Here is an 18,492-nt window from a genome sequence, read left to right as displayed (position 1 = left end):
CTGTAATTGGACAATTGGACGGTGGTATCGCATACTTTTAATCCCAGCACTCAGGAGGCAGAGATAAGTCAATCTCTGAATTCAAGGCCAGCCTGGTCTACAAAGCAAGTTTGAGGGCTGCTAGGTAGGGCTACATAGAGAGAACCCCGTCTTGAAAAAACAACTCCCCACCCCTCAGAAAAGGAGAATAATAATGAAGCCACTCAATGGCTTCCATTTACTTTCGGTGGTAAGGACACACTTTAAGAGAAACGGCAAAGGCAGCAAATCCACAGAGCACATCTTACCTGGCCAGGAGTGACTGTAAGGGAAACCAGAGGGCTTTTCCATTACGTCCTCAGCACCTGACGTGCAATAGGTTTCAGCCGAGTATCTGGAGGCATGCAATGTTTCACAAACAACTACTTCAAAGGACTTTTTCACTCAGATGCAGCCCAAGCAACAACCAAGTACTTTTGCAGGCACAGAAAGAGCGCTAGGTAGTGTGTGCTGGGACCTTATGCATGACATAGACGGTATGTTTCTTGTATGGAGATGTGCTATTCACGAAAAGATAGCTCTGACATCAACACACAACTCAACTGCACTGCTAAATATGGTTGTTTTTATTTTCTTTTTCCTTGCCCAGCCCTATCTAAACATAAAATAAAACTACAGGACTGAAATTAACAACCCATTAAAATCAGCAATAAGTTATGAAAATCATAAAGCTTTTTTTTTTAAGTAATTAAGGGTAGTTAAATTATTTAAAGAATACAAAGTCCAAACAGCTTGGGGTAAGGTCTCCAGAAAGGCTTCCCAAGGGCAAAGCAGTGGCCCTGAGGGAAAACCACAGAGTTTGAAAGACAGAGGGAGCACATGACGTCAGAGTGCAGGCTAGAAAGTCACTTAGAAGGTAACATTTGTGAAGGTATTTGTCAGAGCAACAATAGCACCTGCACAGTGGGACTGGGGGAAATGCCTGTAGAAATGTGAATCTTTACATTAAATGAGAAGTGCTGAACGTAACTATGTTAACTAGGGTAGCGTGCCTACTATGGATATCAGACGGTTAAAAGCTGGTAAAGGGGAGTGGTCCTAAAGAAAACAAAAACAGCATTGACCTCCGTCTACCCAGCCCAGACCTCAGTCCTGCATACTGTGAAGAGTGAGGCGTGAGGTGTTTATCGTTATCAAATGCTGCATCAAAATAGATGATTTCCCCACGTGGTTATTCCACTATAAAAGACATCTATGTTTACTTATGGACAAGCTTTAAAAAGATGTCATTTTGGTTTTCAACACATACAAACAGTTATCAAAATCTCAAATAAAAACGCTGCGGTGGCTCAGACCTTGGCCTGCTATATTGCGTGCACAGCTCCTCAGATCCACCCACGTAGACACCGAGGCCCACTGAGCTTTTCCTCCTGTGATTCAGGCTGTCATGCATGGGCTGCCCCTACGTTGCCGAAGGGTGGTGGGCGAGCGGGTGGTTGGCTGCTCTAGTGCTAACAATGCAGGTAAGGTTAGCTGGCTTAGCATGGAATCCAACAGAAAGCTGAGCTGCATGGTGATCCCTTTCAAAAGGCTTCATGGGAGTCTCTCCTTTTGTAGAGCACGATATGAGCTTTTTAAAAATTCATTTTTTTTAAAAAAAGAATTGATCATCCACAGGCTTCATGATAAACAGAGGCTGAGTTTTAATAGCTCTTTAGCTATCTAAGATTAATGCCTGATTATCCTGTCTTTTCCTTACTCTAAGTTTGATTTTGTTTCTAGGGCCAAGAAGCTCAGGAAGGGTTCATAACCCTATCCTTAAATGTCTGCTCAACACAGAGTGAGCAAACTAGAACAGGAGAATGAAGTCTCCGTTGTCTCTTAAGTCAACCAAGTCAACTCAAGATAATCGCACGCGTGTTTGCCGCTGTTAGAAACTGTGTTCTTTCCAAACAGAGGAATATTTGTTCTACCGGGGAGGCTCTACCCCACTTTTTGTTAAGTATTTGCTTAAATACAGGTCTTCTGACCCTTTTGTTCAAGTATAGTTTTTAGTTTTAAGAGACTGCATCATGAACCCAATTTGAGAGATGGTATTGAATTGGCCCAGTGAGTGCTTCGCCCTGCACTGTCGTGTCATGCTGGGTTCTAGGACGTGAAGGAGAGTTTGACACTGGCACTGGAGTAACCCTCGTCACTCCCAATACTCTGCAGGCTACTGTGGTCGTCAATGTCACTGATGCTGGTGGTACTGATGCTGTCCACTTCTCCATGGGAGAACTCTGTGCCTTCAACATCCACTTCCATCTCCTCTGCCCAAGGAAGAAAGAAAACAGAAAAAAACAGGAGTATTAATAATCTGTATGTGCCCTTTCAGAAGTCAGAGGGGTTATTCCGTGGGGTTATCAGTCATCTATGGGGATTAGGGACTCTTCCTGCAAAGGGCGATCTGGTGTACAGTGGCGGTCTTAACTTAGGCAGCAAGTTTACTAAAACCCTTTGACGCCAGTCCGTCCAGACCTCCCACTAAAAGCACTTGGCCTACTTGGGAATTAGTACTTAATATTAAAAGATCCCAACCCAAGTGGTTTAACAGCATCTGTTTTATATTAAACCAAAACCTAATTCACAGCACTGTTTATTAATCGGGGTTGCTTTAAAGAGGAGGCTGGGGCCGTGGAGAAATAAAATTAAAGATAGAAAATTTATGTTTATACATCCGAATTTTTGGTGGTATCACTCTATATCATAGATCATAGACATATGGATTTCTACAATTCATCAACAAATTCTGAATACTAACTAAAATAAGTTAACTATAAAGTAGGTTTAAGGGGTTTGCTTTTGCTTTTCTTGCATGAAATATAGCTTCAAGCTACGTCACTCTCTCCTAGTAAGAACTCTGCATTTTCTTTTTCTTTCTCTTCCTTCCTTCCTTCCTTCCTTCCTTCCTTCCTTCCTTCCTTCCTTCCTTCCTTCCTTTTAGATTTATTTATTTTATGTATGTGAGTACACTGTAGCTGTCTTCAGACACACCAGAAGAGGCATTCTATCCCATTACAGATGGTTGTGAGCCACCATGTGGTTGCTGGGAATTGAACTCAGGACCTCTGGAAGAGCAGTCAGTGCTCTAAACTGCTGAGCCATGAGAGCCCTTAAGAACTTGGCATTTTCTAAACAAAACTTTTCTGTAGGTCTAAAATTATTTCTAAATAGAAAGTATGTATATACATCTATGAAAAAAAAATTGTGGTTCACAAAGGCACTGCCAGACAATGTTAGGGTGCATAAAACCACAGCTGGGAGCTAGGAGTGTTGCCAAGCTAGGTCCACTCTGACTAACCTAGCACATGCTACACGCTGGCTAGCGAGAGCAGATGCAGTCTGCAGTCTCCCCACCCCCACTCCAGAGAGACTCGGAATTTCCTTAGAAAGAGATGCTGTCTACCTCGCTCTGAATCGGAACGATCTGAAGAGATGGTTGATCCAATGCTGTCCATTCGTATCCGCTCCATCTCCTGAGGACCCTGCAGCTGTTCCAGTCGCCGCTTTAAAAATCTCTGTTCTCGTTCCAAGTTCTCAAGCTGGTGCTGGCTCTTCCTTTCAGCTTCTTCAAGTTTCTAAAATGGGGAAATTTAATTTACATTTGTAGTCCAGTCTAAAACAATAAAACTAATTTCTGCCTAACATTTTTCTTTGGCAAAGAAAGTATGAAGGATATACACATATACATACATATATGTGGGCATGTATGTACCCTTGTATATATAAATACAGATAAGCACTTTCTAAACATAAAAACAGTTGTCTTTTTGTGTGTATAAATGTTACATTACTTGAACAAGATGAACTATAAAAGTCTGTGAGGTAACCTCCACAAAGAGAAACCTCCTGCAGTGTGGTATTCGATGGAAAATTACCGAGAGATAAAGTCAAACAACAGCATCTCCACAAGAGGGCACAAATGTCTTCCGTGTATCAGAAAGGTCATTGTAATTTCCCTAGCATTCTCGGATCTAAATGGCCACACTGTCAAAAAAATATTTTCATTTATTCACTGGATCGGCTGGCAAGATTTGACACCGGTTTCTCTGGAGGGTAGTCAGCAGAGAGGACGCTCTAGTGAGCTGTCCACAACACAAATAGGGATCAGTGCAAATATGGAGGGAAGACTCTCACCTTGATGTGTGCTTTGGCTTTGTTGAGCAAACCGAGTGTCGTGTGCCTGGTGCAGTCTGGGCCCAGCGGGATCAGAACTTTTAAGCGTTCTAAACACAGGCGAAGGTGAGCTCGTCTAAGAAAGACAGCATCCAATTAGCACAGCCTGGATGTCCTCACACACACAGTCTAAGGGATATTAGACAACAGCCATACAGTTCACCCCCAACACTTCAAAGTACCTGCACGAGGAGTGGCGCCAGCCTTCCCCGGCCCCCGGCCCCCGGCTCCCACTACTCTGTGCCCTGCAGACACAAGTCACTTTAGATTATCATCCCCACGGAACTCTGTCAGAGACAGCATATTCTCTAGACCCTCCATAAACTCCCTACTGTGCTGTTAAAGTGAAAACTGATACTAAAGCAACCGAGCTTGATTTCCCAATGCCTAAAACCACAGGCTGGAGCAGCGGTTTCAGCTAGGTACCTCAAGGAGATCTAACGCAGAAGGTTTCCATCTCTTTCCACCTTTTAATTACAGACATGTACAAACACGCACGCACGCACGCACACGCACACACACACGCATCCACACTGTTCAGTATCTGTAGCCATCCTACAGGTCTGGATGTTGTTCATGTAGCAGGCAGAACAATTCGAATACTTTTGATCTTCAAACATTTCAGTCCTTGTAAAAATGACAATTTCATATGACCCAGCACATGGACAACAGAGCGGTGTGGCTGTGCTGAGAGGGCTCACCACTCAGATGCTGACAGCCTTCACCTGTGTGGACAGTGGACTACTACTCAGTACTCTCTTCCTTTCTCACGACCTACCCTAAGTTTTCTACACAAGGAAAACAGGTGACAGAATTACTGGCTCAAAGTCCTGAATTCTCTGACAGACCATTCTCTGGGAAAATCAGAGGCAATTTTCCTGGAAATGCCACCAGAGAGCCTCGTGCACTTGCATTCTCCAACTCTGACCATGTACATAATGGAGATGTTTAAACACTGCTGTTCTCCATGCTGAGTGTGCTTTACCAAGCATTAACAGTTCAGCAACGTGTGGATGTGAACTCCTTTGGGGCTGTACCAGAACTTTCTACAACAGTGTCAACTGTATCAGGAATAACACAAGCCCTCTACTTTCCCCTCAAAAGGGACTAAAATAGTCTCATTAGCTCACTGGGTCTTAATACACAACAATGATGCCAAGTGACAATTTCCAGTGCAGCATTTGAGAGAGGGGCAGGGAAGGTGATAAGTGGACAGTTGCGTCACTGACAAGCCAGGGGATTAAGGGTGGTGAGGTCAGAGGTTTGGCTGATGATGGCAGGACTGTTTCAGCATCTGCAGGCCCAGCCACAATTATTGAACAATTGGAAGAGAATTTCCAGTCTTTTTACTGAACCTGTCATCTCAAGTCTAATACTTGATTCTAGGCTGCAACTGCATATACTTAATGCAGATAAAGGAATGTTTCCATTTCTCTAGATTTAACCATTTAAAGGGTGTTCTACTGTGTTAACTACCTAAGTCATCTGGGGAGTTGCACGTGACCGGCTTCCTTTTGCCGAGCAGACCAGAATCAACGTCAAACCACACACAAGGTGAAGGTGCCTTTCCAGTCTACATTAGGATCATTGTGGTTTCTCCCTAACAGCTCTCCTCATAAGAGGTGGCTCGAGGGCGAGAGATGGGCTGGCCATTTTCTTAATAATTAGAGGCTCTGCTTGGAATTCAGCCTTTTACACAAGTAACAAAAGCAACCATGTCAGAGGAACACTTCTGCCGATTTTGTTCAAATTACTCAATTCCAAAAGCTTGTCCATGCATCAAATTATCTTTTAACATTTTAGGTTTTAAAACTAGTTTTCTATTGAATAAAAAGGCTAAGTCCCATCTCTGTTCTGTCATGCTAAAACCTTTACTAAATAACAAACCCAAGGACGTAACTCAGTAGTAAGTGCTTAACCGGCAAGGTCCTGTGTCAGTCCCAGCACATCAAAATTTAAAGGGGAGAATAGGAAACAGGATAAGATTAACATGTCTGTTCTCTCTTTAAAATTACTTAATTGTGTATTTACCAATTGTGTATTTACCATGTTTCTTTTGTGTACACAAAACTATTTCTTCAGGTCTTTCTTTGGTTGGAGAAAGCAAAAAATTATAAACATTTTTTTAAAAAAAAATCAAAACTTTGAAGGGTTTAGAGTTCCAACTACAGAGTGTCCCACCTGGTGACCCCGAGGAGTTGTGTGCACAGAAGCCAGCCGGGTGTGGGGACTTTTAGCCGAGGGAGTTATAGACCTTTAAAAGCAGTTGACACTTGGTTTTGGAAATTTAAGGATCCTGAATCTGTCTATGAAGAAGCAAGGATTTTCCAGGTAATTAAAAAAGGAAAAAAGGATGTAAACATAGGCTGAGATTACATGCTGGAGACAGGGGTAGATGACCACCAGCCATGCACACAGCCCTGGCTCAATCCCCAGGGCTGAAGACAGCTAAACAACAAAACCCCACAAAAAAAAAAAAAAAAAAAAAAAAAAAAAAACCAAACCAGCAACATTAACAATGCCTCTGCTTCTTTCACAAAGGAGAAAACAGCTGAGGGGCCATTCTATAAGGAAGTGCCATGATCAGTTTCAGGGTCTTAATAAATTAATTTATTAATAAACCTAGTCAAAAGTTTAATGCCCAAAATGGACAGGGAAGGCAAAATTCCATTTTGAAAAAGTTTTCCCCCCTCTGAAGAAATATGACCATTTCTTCAGGCAAGTGATTATAAATACGCTCCAAGGTACAGAATATACCAAGAGAGCATACCCAGGGGGTGCGGCCAGGGACAGCTGGTGAATCCAGTCCTCCAAAGGAGGTCTCTGTATGAAGGATGACCAGTGAATCCTGCTCCTTTCTGAGGTGTCCCTGTGGAAGCTAAGTGTGATTTCCTACAGTTTTTGTACTTCAGGAGGGCTGTGTGGTCCCAAACCCCATGTGCACAAACATGGAACATGCCACTTCCTTCTAAGAGCAGTGCGGACACCCTGACTATAGATATAAGGTGAGTCGCCTCCTTTTAGTCCTCTCTCTACAGAAGATTCCTGGAAGAGCTGACCGGCTGTTACATCTCCTCTGGACCCTTAACCCCATGTCTGCTGGTACGCTTAACCACGATGACCTGGACTGGCCTGCCTTTTGATGCCATCTGGTCTTTTCCTGCCTCCATTCTAGTGACTGGTGGCTCAAAAACCTCCTGTTGGGGGTTGCCCAATCATGGGCCACAAGAGACACAAAAGATCTAGTTTGATCTGAAATCCATACTCACTGAGGGGGAAAAAAAATCAAAAAAGGTTTTGCAAAAGGTATAGTCCTGCAGGTCAGATTTTAAAATCACAGAATTAGACTTGAAAGAGAATTTTTTTTTAATGTTAATTTCCTAGTTAGCATTTACTTAGCTTTTATTTAACACATGGATACTCTGTAACACTTGGTCAGCTCCAAATATAATGTTAACATTTCTTGTAAGTTAGCATGGAAACAGTAAGACAAGGTTAGGAGTAAATCCAGCATCAAGAGGCTGGCACTCAGACAGCCTGGTCTGCCTGCTAAGATGGAGGACTAAAGGACAGAGAGACACAAACGTACTCTTATTTTCAGACACTTTGAAGTCTGTTTTAAAATGAATTGTAGCAATTCCTAGCCAACAACTCTTTTATTAGAAAGGTCCTATCAAAACTGCCCACATCTTCAAAATGGGCAAGCCCCTTGCCAAGAAAGAAGAGGTGGGACCTGCCTGCCTTTATTTTGGTCAGGTGGGATCATTTTTCCCTGAAGGAACCTTCTGAACTCCACTGATAAACAGGTATCACAAAACACGGAAGGAAGAGACTTTCTACAAATAGGGTACTGTAAAGGGTGGTTATATCAACTAAGAACACATACAGTTGTGGGAGGAATTCCCTTTCAGAAAAAGAAAAGCATGAAAACAAAACCAAACTTCACAAACTTTTTCAATTCTGGTATTTTTCAAGTCCTCTCTGGAAACCAACCCCCCTGCCCAACAATGAGAAGTCTAGCCCAGCCTGGCCCCACAAACAGTACTGGCTGATGCCCTCGGAGGCCTGGCCCTTCGTTCTTCCATTCCAGGACACCAAGACGTTGCCAAGTAACTAAATCAAAATGGAAAATAAGCAAATTGATAGGCACAAGCCTGTACTCTCCTCTCTGCTGAGCATTACACAGGGGCTGGGACTTCTCCCAGGACACACCTTCCAGCTCTGGGGCCGGCCGCCGGCTCTCACTCCCTCCACACTCCCGCACACGACAGCAGTTAGCTGCTATCCTGCACATTCTATACACTCAAGCTTCTCTGCAATTTAATGTACTGAGAGTCTCTAAAGATAGACAAAAATCTGTCTGCTCGCTTTAAAAAATGGCATTAAAAATGGATCCAGATAAATCCAGCCTGCTGCTTTCTGCTCATGAATTTTATGAAAACATATATGATCATATTCTGTTCACCTTCTCCTGTTTATCAAACAAGGAAGCCGACAAGCCGCTCCCACAAACCACTATCTGGGAACTGTGCTTTGCCTACAGCTCACAGCTGTAACCTGGCAAGTGGAATTTTCCTACTGTGAGACTTCACTATGTACTCATGGGGCTTGGTGACAACAGAAATAAACACAGAGGACATGGGACCCTCTTCATATTTGTCAAAAAGAAACTACTTTTACTTCATAGTCTTCTCAATTGGTACTGTAAAATAACCACATAAAAATACCAGCAAGTGTCATAATGAAGTTGTAAGCACACCTAACAAACTGTCAACTTTGGCTTGAAAGGACTCATCTGTATTTGCTGGAACTTGCAATGTAGCCAGGCTAGCCTCAAATTTATGACCTTTCTGTTCTCCTATCCCCGTCACACTAAGGGCACCAATATACTTTACACCAATACACTTTACCAATACACTCCAAATCCGACATTCAGAGGGGAGGATATGCACATCCTGGAGGCACTTGTCATGGAGCAAGAGGGTATTTGAAAACCTAAGGTTAAATATGGTGTCTATCAAAAGTCCTATTTTTCTTTAAAAAATATGTAAAAACATTCCTTTATATACAAATAATCAGTCATAATACAAAATGCACTTATAAAGCAAAAGAAGTGGGCCTGGAGAGATGGCTGGGGTTGAGCATGCAGAGGCTCCTGCAGAGGACCAGAGTTCAGTTTCTAGCCCCCGTGTCATGGTGTTCACTACTGCCTGTGAGATGAGCTCCAGGGGATCTAATGCTGTCCTCTCAACATTATGCCAGGGTATCCACAGCCATGTGCACATACCCACACACAGACATCACAGGTACATACAATTAAAATAGTCTTAATTAGTGAAAAATAAGCCATCAAACCCTGCTATTTCAAGAATCTCAAGACCTCCAGAAATTTGCTACACAACACTGCTAGCAGCTCAAGGTGCTAAAGTCGAGTTTTGGACTTAAGAATGCCATTTTGACTTGTGGCTGAGATTACGTATCCCCAAGACTGGGGTAGCAGACGAGAATGCACCAGGGAGCAGGGCCACGAGGATAGGAGAAAGAGACAAGGTAAGGTGTGTGTGTGTGTGTGTGTGTGTGTGTGTGTGTGTGTGTGTAAAGGAAGTGATATCTCAGTTCTTAACAGATTGTGACACATTTGTATTCTTTTTCAAGAAAGCCTTCTTGTAGGCTGACATGTTTCAACTCTCAGGTAGGAAGAACATCAGGTGCTATTGAGTCAGAGACAACGCCGGCCACCCCCCACCCCCCTGTAAACTGCTGCCCACCCTGCCATATCTCTGAGCTACATTCTAGAAAGATTTGTAAAGCTGCCAGGAGTGCTCTTTGCCCCCTTGAGGCTGGAAATCTACCCTCTGCTCCCCATCTGTCTGCCATAGCTCCCGTGATTCACAGTCTCGTGCAGACCGTCCACATCCACGTGCTTCTACCCCTGCCATCCCACAGAACGCCCTTATCTCCACTGTCCAAATGCTGAGCACTTAACTCCAGTCTGCCTTTAAAATCTTGCTCTGTAAACTAGGTTGGCTGCTCTCAATCCAGGGTCTCCTGCGGGATTGCAGGGGTGTGCCACCACACCTATCATCATTGAGCCCAGTCAAACTACTATGCCCTTCATGTGACCTCCCTTTACATATGCCTTCAGATAATTAATACTACGCATATTAATTATATGTGCATGCTGCCTGCATGTGAATAAGTGCACCACCGTGTGTGTGCAATGCCCACAGAGGCCAGAAGGTGGCACTGCATTTCCTGGGTCTGGTTACAGAGCATCCTGACGTAGATCACAAAAACGCTAGAAACTGAATACAGTCCTCTGCAAGGTAAGATAACCACTAAGCCATCTTCCCAGCCCTAATCACAGCATATTCTAGTTGAGGTTAAATTATACTTTATTATTTCAATTTTTCCAATATTCAACAGAATGAGCACATAGGAAGGAGAAGAAATAATTATTTGTACATGCATCTGGAACGCTATATGGCTTGCCAAAGTTGATGTGATAATCAATTCTGGAGTCTCTGAACAGTATAATCAATCATGTTAGGATAGTATTTGTGTAGACCCTGCTTCTGAGAACCAGAGCCCTGGACATGGTGTTACTCTGAATCTGCTGCAATTATTATCACCAGTGTCTGTTATGGTGTGATCTACCAGAAAATGAGAAACTGGCAGGCTTCACCTCATCTCCTAACTAGACTGATGTTTCTTTTAAAACATAGTAAAGTAGAGGGTTTAAGAATGATGCTCGGGGGCGTTACGGTGAACACCTTTAGTCCCAGCACTCAGGACACAGAGGCAGGCAGATCTCTGTGAGTTCGAGGACAGCCTGGTCTACAGAGTGAGTTCCAGGACAGCCAAGACTGTTATGCAGAGAAGCCCTGCCTCAAAAACAAAACAAAACAAAACAAAAAACAAAACAAAACAAAACAAAACAAAAGAATGGCTCTCCTGACAGGCTGGAGATATGTTCAGCAGTTAGGAGGGCTTACTGCTTATTAGAGGACCAGGGATTCAGATTCCAGCACCTACACTAGGTAGTTTACAAATACCCTTAACCTCATGCAGCTCCAAAGGGGAATCCGCTGCTCCCTTCTGACCCCACAGGCACCCACATTTCATATATTCATGTTCATTCTGTCTCTCTCCTTCCTCCTCTCTCCATCCCCCTCCCACAAACACACACACACACACACGTGCACGAACACACACACACAGACACACACACACACACACACACACGAACACACACACCACACAGAGAGACACATATGTACACACACACACCACACACACGTGAACACACACACTCACACACACACACTCACACACACTTTAAAAGCTGCACCCATAAAGAAAGTAGTTACAATGATAATGGGTTACCACAGCTCTGCCCGATGAAATTTAGAAATTAAAGTCCGTTAAAGTCCATTTTTGGTCAATTTCAAGATTCTGACTTTTTATCTTCTAGAAAATAGAAAATTAATTTTTTTAACTTTCAAATTTTAAGTTCAAGGGCCAGGGAGATGGCTCAACTGTTAAGAGCACTTGCTCCACGGGCTCTAGGCATGCATATGGTGTGCAGACACACGTGCAAGCAAAGCACTCATACAGGTAAGATGAAAACAAACACACTTGAAAAGAATTTTAAGTCTAAGCAGTAGTAACAGGTACAAGTACAACGGCGGGAAGGCAGCCATGAAGGAGAAAAAGAGAAAGCAAGCCAGCTTGAAACCCAGGCACTAGAGGAACGCCTCAAAAAGTTGTATTTAGTGGTGTGGAGGAAGGAAATGATAATAAAGCGCCCCCCCCCGACAGCTTTATTCTTATCTTTTTTTATTTTTTTATATTTTGTTTTGTTTGAGACAGGGAGGGACTCTCTACATAGCTCCGGCAATCTTGGAATTCACTATGCAGACCAGGCTAGCCTCGAACTCAGAGATCCTCTGCCTGCCTGTGAATGTGTTATCATCTCGCCCACATAATCTTTCTTTACAGGGGGTTCCCAATGCTAGTGAGGGAATACACAGACGATTTTTTTTTTTTAATGTTCTGTATTCATCTCTAAAGGGAAATTAACTTTTTTTTTTTTTTTTTTTTTAAACTGGGAATCTCATGGAGCCTTTCCCTCTTCACCACCGTCTTGCTGCGGCTGTTTCTAGACTTGAGCCACCATGCCTGGCTCCAGGCTTCACGAACTTAGCCAGCCTGACTCATTCAAAAATAATAATAATAAAAAAAATCATTAAGATCTTGTTCTAGAAGCACATGCTCTTCACTGGAACCAACCAGGAACCTCAGAGCGACTTCACAGAAGCTGTTCACTCAAGTGCGTTTGAGCTAAATCTAGTTTCTATGCCCGCATCCCCTCTTATCTGTTTATAAGGATTTGGTGGTGTTGGGGACTTTCTTTTCTTTTCTTTAAACAAAAACAAAAACTAGCTTCATCATTCATTCAGCATATTTCTTCAGACACACAAGAACTTTCTGTATTCCAGGTTTCAAGGTCTGGGAAATAGGGCTACATAGCTGGAGAAAACAGTGGCAATTTGTTCTAAATACAAAATAGCTTATTTTCTTTTGGCAACTGTCCAGGGATTTGGGTGGAGGGAAAGGAGAGTCCTCTCTGGAGAGATCGGCGCTGGACCTGGACTACTGTCAAAACTTAGCTGTGGGTGGGAGAGAATTTTTTTTTTAATTATCTTTCACATCAGTTTGGAAACAGATTAAAGATTTCTGCCTTATTAACAGTTTTCTATTCTTTAGCCTTTTTTTGTTGGTGTTCATCCCTTTCCTGGCAGCTCACATTGGCTGATTTAATGGTACCAAGGGGCTGAGAAGTATTACTGTCCAAAGGAAAAAGCATTCTCTCACAAGGGCTGGGAAAGCAATCTGCAATCTCAACAGTGGCTGCTTGTTAATCTTCTATTTGAAACACAGTGATGTCAATAGTATTGTACCCTGCCAGCAACCATGGGGTAAAGTACATTTTGAAACCAAAACAGACTTCCTACGTGCTGGCAAGTCAGCCGGGAGACACAGTGATAAGCTGTTGTGAGGCACTGTCTTCTCTTCACATGCACATGGCTTTATGTCTACCTCTCCTGCCACCTCTCCAGTCTAGAGCCAGGTGCAACTGTTTTATTTTTCAAATTACTATTAGGATGACAGAGAAATGAAACTGTTACTGATCCCAATAAAGTGGCGATCCTAGACCGTCCACAGCACAGACAGCCTTGAAGACTGCTCTCTAATTTAACCGTTTAGAAGCTAGAAATGAAAACAGAAACCCAGATCCTGAAAACGGGCCGCACTTCTCAGATGTGTTTCGGTAACCACTCATTTTGAGGGGTGTATAAATGTAGGACGAGGCCCATGTCTTATTAAATGAACAAAGGCAAGCTGAGGACTTAATGCATCCTGGAAATGTGAATGTTTGGTCTGCACTGAGGAAGAGCGAGCTCAAAGGGAGAGCTCAGACCAACAGTGGGAGTCATGCCTGCTCCTCAGCAGATGGCAGATGCTGTGACACTGGACACGCGCCAGCTCAGTCACGCTAGCTAGGGGTCATTTTTAAAGATCCATTTTATTGTAATTTTCCCCAAATCAAAATGTGGTTTTGTCTGGGGGGAGAGAGGGGTGAGGAAATTTGGGGCGGGAAAAGGACAACACAGAACAAATGCTGGCCAATGTGTTTTGCTTCACACACTTAAAGCATTAACTTTAATTCTAATTCCATTTAGAACCTCTGGAAAAGTAAAAGTCACAGAATGTAAGATATGCCACAGTCTTGGTAATGACACAGAACTGATGTTTTGATATATTGTCTCATTTCTAAATTACTTAACTGTGTGAGTTTTATCTTTCATTGTCCTGTGTCCCTTGACCACAAAGAGCCCAAATGAAAAGGTCTTTCTCAATTTCTTTTGAGGGCAGCCTAGCATTGCAGAACACCTGGCAACAGTCTGGACCACTCACTCCTTAGTTAAGCCAGGCTTGGCGGTACACACCTTTGATCCCAGCACTCAGGAGGCAGAGGCAGGTGGATCTCTGAGTTTGAGGCCAGCCTGGTCAATAGAGTGAGTTCCAGGACAGGCACGAATGAACTGAGAAACTTTTTATGTAAAAACAACACAACAACAACAACAAAACCCCAAAGGACTTAAACTTTTTCTGACAGGAGAGAGGTCTTCAATGACCTAAAGATTTGAGTCAAGTAAGGGATTCGAAGCACACCGTCGTAATACTCTTTCCCTCTCCCTCTCCCTCTGTGTGTGTATGTGTGTGTATGCGTACACACATACACATATATACATACACATGTATGTAACACATAACAAAACACACTGTCAGAACAGTGTTTGACTGGCTTCTGTTTACTTCTGTCTGAATCTTAGTTGGACTCTTCAGGGGACATGGATGAGGGACAGCTGACAACGCCCGTAGTCCATGCTCAGCTCAATGCTGTTAATTTTCTACACAGTTTGCTTTACGAGGAAGATTTTCTTTTTAATTGACAATAATAGTTGTATACTTTGATTACACCAAGAGCTCTGGAGAACTGCATAGAAAAACTAATGTAATTCTACGGACTTGAGGAAAAGGAAAAGCCAAGTGGAGGGACAGCTGCTCTATTTGTTAGGGTAGCCAGTCAAAATCTTGCCATTCATCCTGGGAGATGATATGGCCTACATACACCAGAACAACAAGAAATAAAAACTATTGTTCTAACTAAAAGATACAGCAAGGTTTAGAGACTGTGTTTGCCCAATCTGTTCATATTTCCTTTCAAATACTGTAGGATCAGAAATCCTGAAAGATTTCAGGGTCGCCAACATCTCTTATCTTCAAAGATATATGCAGGTTCCTTTGAAACGGTAAAAGATAATACTCAATATTTGTTTACCCGATTCTTCTTTTTAAAACATCAGAATTTAACATTATAAGCCAAGAAAACCACGTTCCCTCCTCATGTGACTCAGCGACATACAGCAATACACCACGTTCCAGAGAGTTTTAGCTTCCAGCTGCTCTAGGGAGGGAAGAGCCTTCACCTTTACAATTCACTCAGCCCACGCTATCCTGGTTATATTTGACCTGCAAAGGTGACATTTCTAATTGAAAAAAAAAAAAGTTTAATTGGAAGAGACTCATTTTTTTTATAGTTTTGCAAAATACAAGCCATTCTATAAAAGAATAATTGTGAACTGTGCTAGACTAAAGTGAGCCAGAAGTGTAAAGACACATGGGCATCACGATCCTCGGCCCAGCAGTGGTCCAAATGCCCAAGACGACAGCGCTTGCCAGTGGCACTGATGCATGGGACAGCTCAGAGAGCGTCCGGCCTGGCCATGACCCAAACATTATATAATCATTCATTTTCTTATAAAGCCTCAAAACATTGTTTAAAAGATGGATTAAAGAACTGGAGAGATGGCTCAGGGGTTTAGAGCACTGACTGCTCTTCCAGAGGTTCTGAGTTTAATTCCCAGCAACCACATGGTGGCTCACAACCATCTGTAATGGGATCCGATACCGTCTTCTGGTGTGCATGAAGACAGCTACAGTGTACTCAAATACATAAAATAAATAAACCTTTTTTTAAAAAAATGGATTTAAATCTGTTTTTACTTGTGGTAATAAGGCCCTTTATAGTTAACATACATCGAGAATTAGGTAGGACTGTCCTTTAAAAAAATAAAAACTGAAATTTCTCCTTTAGGCTTTAAAGTTTCCTGAATTTTAGTCATGGTTTTGATGAAAAAAAAAAAAATCTGTGTTCTTTTACAATTTACAAATTATGCACATATTTTAATTTAGCCTTTGCATTTCCAGGTTAGGAAGTCTGAATCTTTCTCAAGTAGTTTTAGTATCTTTTAAATGAGCCAGACTTGTTCTAATCACTTCAGGATCAATATATTAGAAAGTATAGCATTCTGTGTAGTGCGTGCATATTTGTGAGTGTGAGTGTGTGTGTTTGTCTGTGTGTGTGAGTGTGTGTGTCTCTGTGTGTGAATGTGTGTATGTATATGTTTGTGTGTGTGAGTGTTTGTGTGTAAGTGTATGTATTTGTCTGTGTGTGTTTGTGTGTGTGTGTCTGCCTGTGTGAATGTGTGTCTGCTGATACATTTCTGTGCTGTTTCTTTTTTTTCTGTTTTGTCTTTGTTTGCTTGCCTGTTTTCTTAAGAGAGAGAGAGAGAGAGAGAGAAGGAAGGCCTGGAGTTAGAAGGGTAAGGAGGACCTGGGGCAAGATGAGGGCGGGCAAACCAGTACCAGAATATACTGAAAAAAATGAATTATTTTCAGTTTAAAAAATTTAACTACAAACTTGGCATGATAATAGAATTTTTAATTCCAGAACCTGGAGGCCTAAGAGCACTGGCTGCTCTTCCACAGGACTCTGTGTTCAATTCCCAGCACACACACAGCAGCTCACAACTGTCTGCGGCTCCAGTTCCAGGGTATCATACCCTCACAGACATACAAAACACCAATGCATAGAAAAGTGAACATAAATAAATTATAATCCCAGAATTTGGGAAACTGAGGTTTGAGGCCACCATTGGCTACATAGTTAGACCCTGTCTAAAAAACAAAGACTGCATTTTAGCTGTTACAGACATAGCTGAGAAGCAACCATAAATTTAAAGAATAAAAAGGTTGTATCACATTCTCTGAAAATACTCAGGACCTATCTATCTTATCCATGCTGGGTGGATAAGACTTCACCTCAGAGCAAATAGTAAACTAGACTTGAGTTCAAACAAGCATACTGAAACATAAGACTAGTTTTGGAAACCCCTGGAGTACCATGCAGGTCACAGAAGTAAACATGTATGACTAGGCTGTGGAGACCAGCTTTCATCCACAATAGCCCCCCACGATGCGTTTACCATAACTCCCGTCTGCTACACACACAGCCCAGCATGTAATTATATTCTTTACAGGGGCTTTGTAATAAAATCTGTCTTCTACCTAGTTAGGTTATAATCGAGAGCAGGACCCAGGACTTCTGGTCTCTCTCTAGTGACTAGCAGAGAACAGTGCCTGGTAAGTGCTTGTTGGTGTTGGTTTGTAATTGCCTTGAATAGTCTGTCAGTACCAGGAACTAAGCCACTTCAAATAAACTCCTGTTTCTACCAAAGACTTCAGATCAGAAAACATGATCTTGAGGTTAATGGTATACAGGACATACTAGCATAGATACCTGACCACTGACTATTATAGACATCCTAGATTGTGTTCAAAGGGACTTCAAATGAAACCCAAGGAGTCTGAGAAAGATATTAAACCTATGGGTTTTTTTTTTTTTTTCCAATTTCCTACTTATTTTACCTCTAAATGTGAAGCCAGAAGCGGTGTGCAGAGATCAAATTGTATTTTACTGGGACTAGTAAAGTTGCTGTTTTATTACTACCCACTATGGAACCCAGAGCAACGCCCAACCTCTTTGTGCTCAAACACTCCAAACTCTATCAAGAGCATTGAGAATCCCTGAATAGAGGGTTTCACTTTTGCAAAGTGAAGTTCAGGCATGTTTATAATCCAGATTCCTCAATCCAAACTAAAAAATTCTAGACAGAAGTAGAATAAAGATCTTTATTACCATTTCCAAAAGATTCTCCAATAAAGGACCATCCTTTGAAAAACAATATTTTAAAACTGAAGTGGTAGGGGCTCTGTTCTCAAAGCTAATGTTTAAAAAAATACTTCTATTTCACTTGAATGTTATAAAATAAAATACTGCTGCTGATGTACATGTGTGTGCATGTGTGTGTATGTGTGTGCGCACACACATGCCTGTGCATGTGTGAAGGCCAGGGAGGGTATCAGGTGTCCTCCTCTATCTTTTTCTACCTTATTCCTTTGATGACCTTAGTTTGATCTCCAGAATTCACACACACACAAACACACACACACACACACACACACACACACACACACACTGAAACGACATCTTGTAAACACCAGGGTTGCTGCTGGGACATGGCTCAAGTGTCTATGACTCAAACACAAGACACTGAATTCAGATCCCAGAACCCAAGAGCTGCGCACTGTGGCAGATGCCTGCAACTCTAGCCCGGCAGGAAGAGGTGGGTAGAGACAGTCAAGTGGATACCTGAAGCTCACTGGCACGTGTTTGCACACACACAGATGGCTCTGGTTAGCAGCTCTTGCTGTGCAACCATGAAGACCTGAGTTTAGATCCAGCAAGTGCTTTTAGCTGCTGAGCCATCTTGCCACCTACTTCCCTGACAATCTTTAAACAAAAGGAATTTTGTTATTTTATTA

The 18,492-nt window shown here is 42.4% G+C and overlaps 1 protein-coding gene across 2 annotated transcripts in view; it reads right to left on the bottom strand.

Moving 5' to 3' along the window:
* Positions 1 to 582: 582 nt before the first annotated feature.
* Mxi1 (MAX interactor 1, dimerization protein) overlaps positions 583 to 18,492 on the bottom strand; it is a 58,589-nt gene continuing 40,679 nt past the window's right edge. For both annotated transcript variants that reach the window (XM_034504168.2, XM_034504169.2), the window contains exons 4-6: positions 4,159 to 4,273; positions 3,428 to 3,599; positions 583 to 2,291 (exon numbers count right to left, since the gene is read on the bottom strand). In XM_034504168.2, coding sequence (XP_034360059.1) covers positions 2,128 to 2,291; positions 3,428 to 3,599; positions 4,159 to 4,273 — 451 coding nt within the window. In that variant the 3' untranslated portion in view covers positions 583 to 2,127. The remainder of the gene's footprint in view (positions 2,292 to 3,427; positions 3,600 to 4,158; positions 4,274 to 18,492) is intronic.

The sequence above is a fragment of the Arvicanthis niloticus genome, chromosome 1 (assembly GCF_011762505.2).
Source record: "Arvicanthis niloticus isolate mArvNil1 chromosome 1, mArvNil1.pat.X, whole genome shotgun sequence".
Taxonomy (NCBI): domain Eukaryota; kingdom Metazoa; phylum Chordata; class Mammalia; order Rodentia; family Muridae; genus Arvicanthis; species Arvicanthis niloticus.
This window is presented reverse-complemented; position numbering and strand designations above follow the sequence as displayed.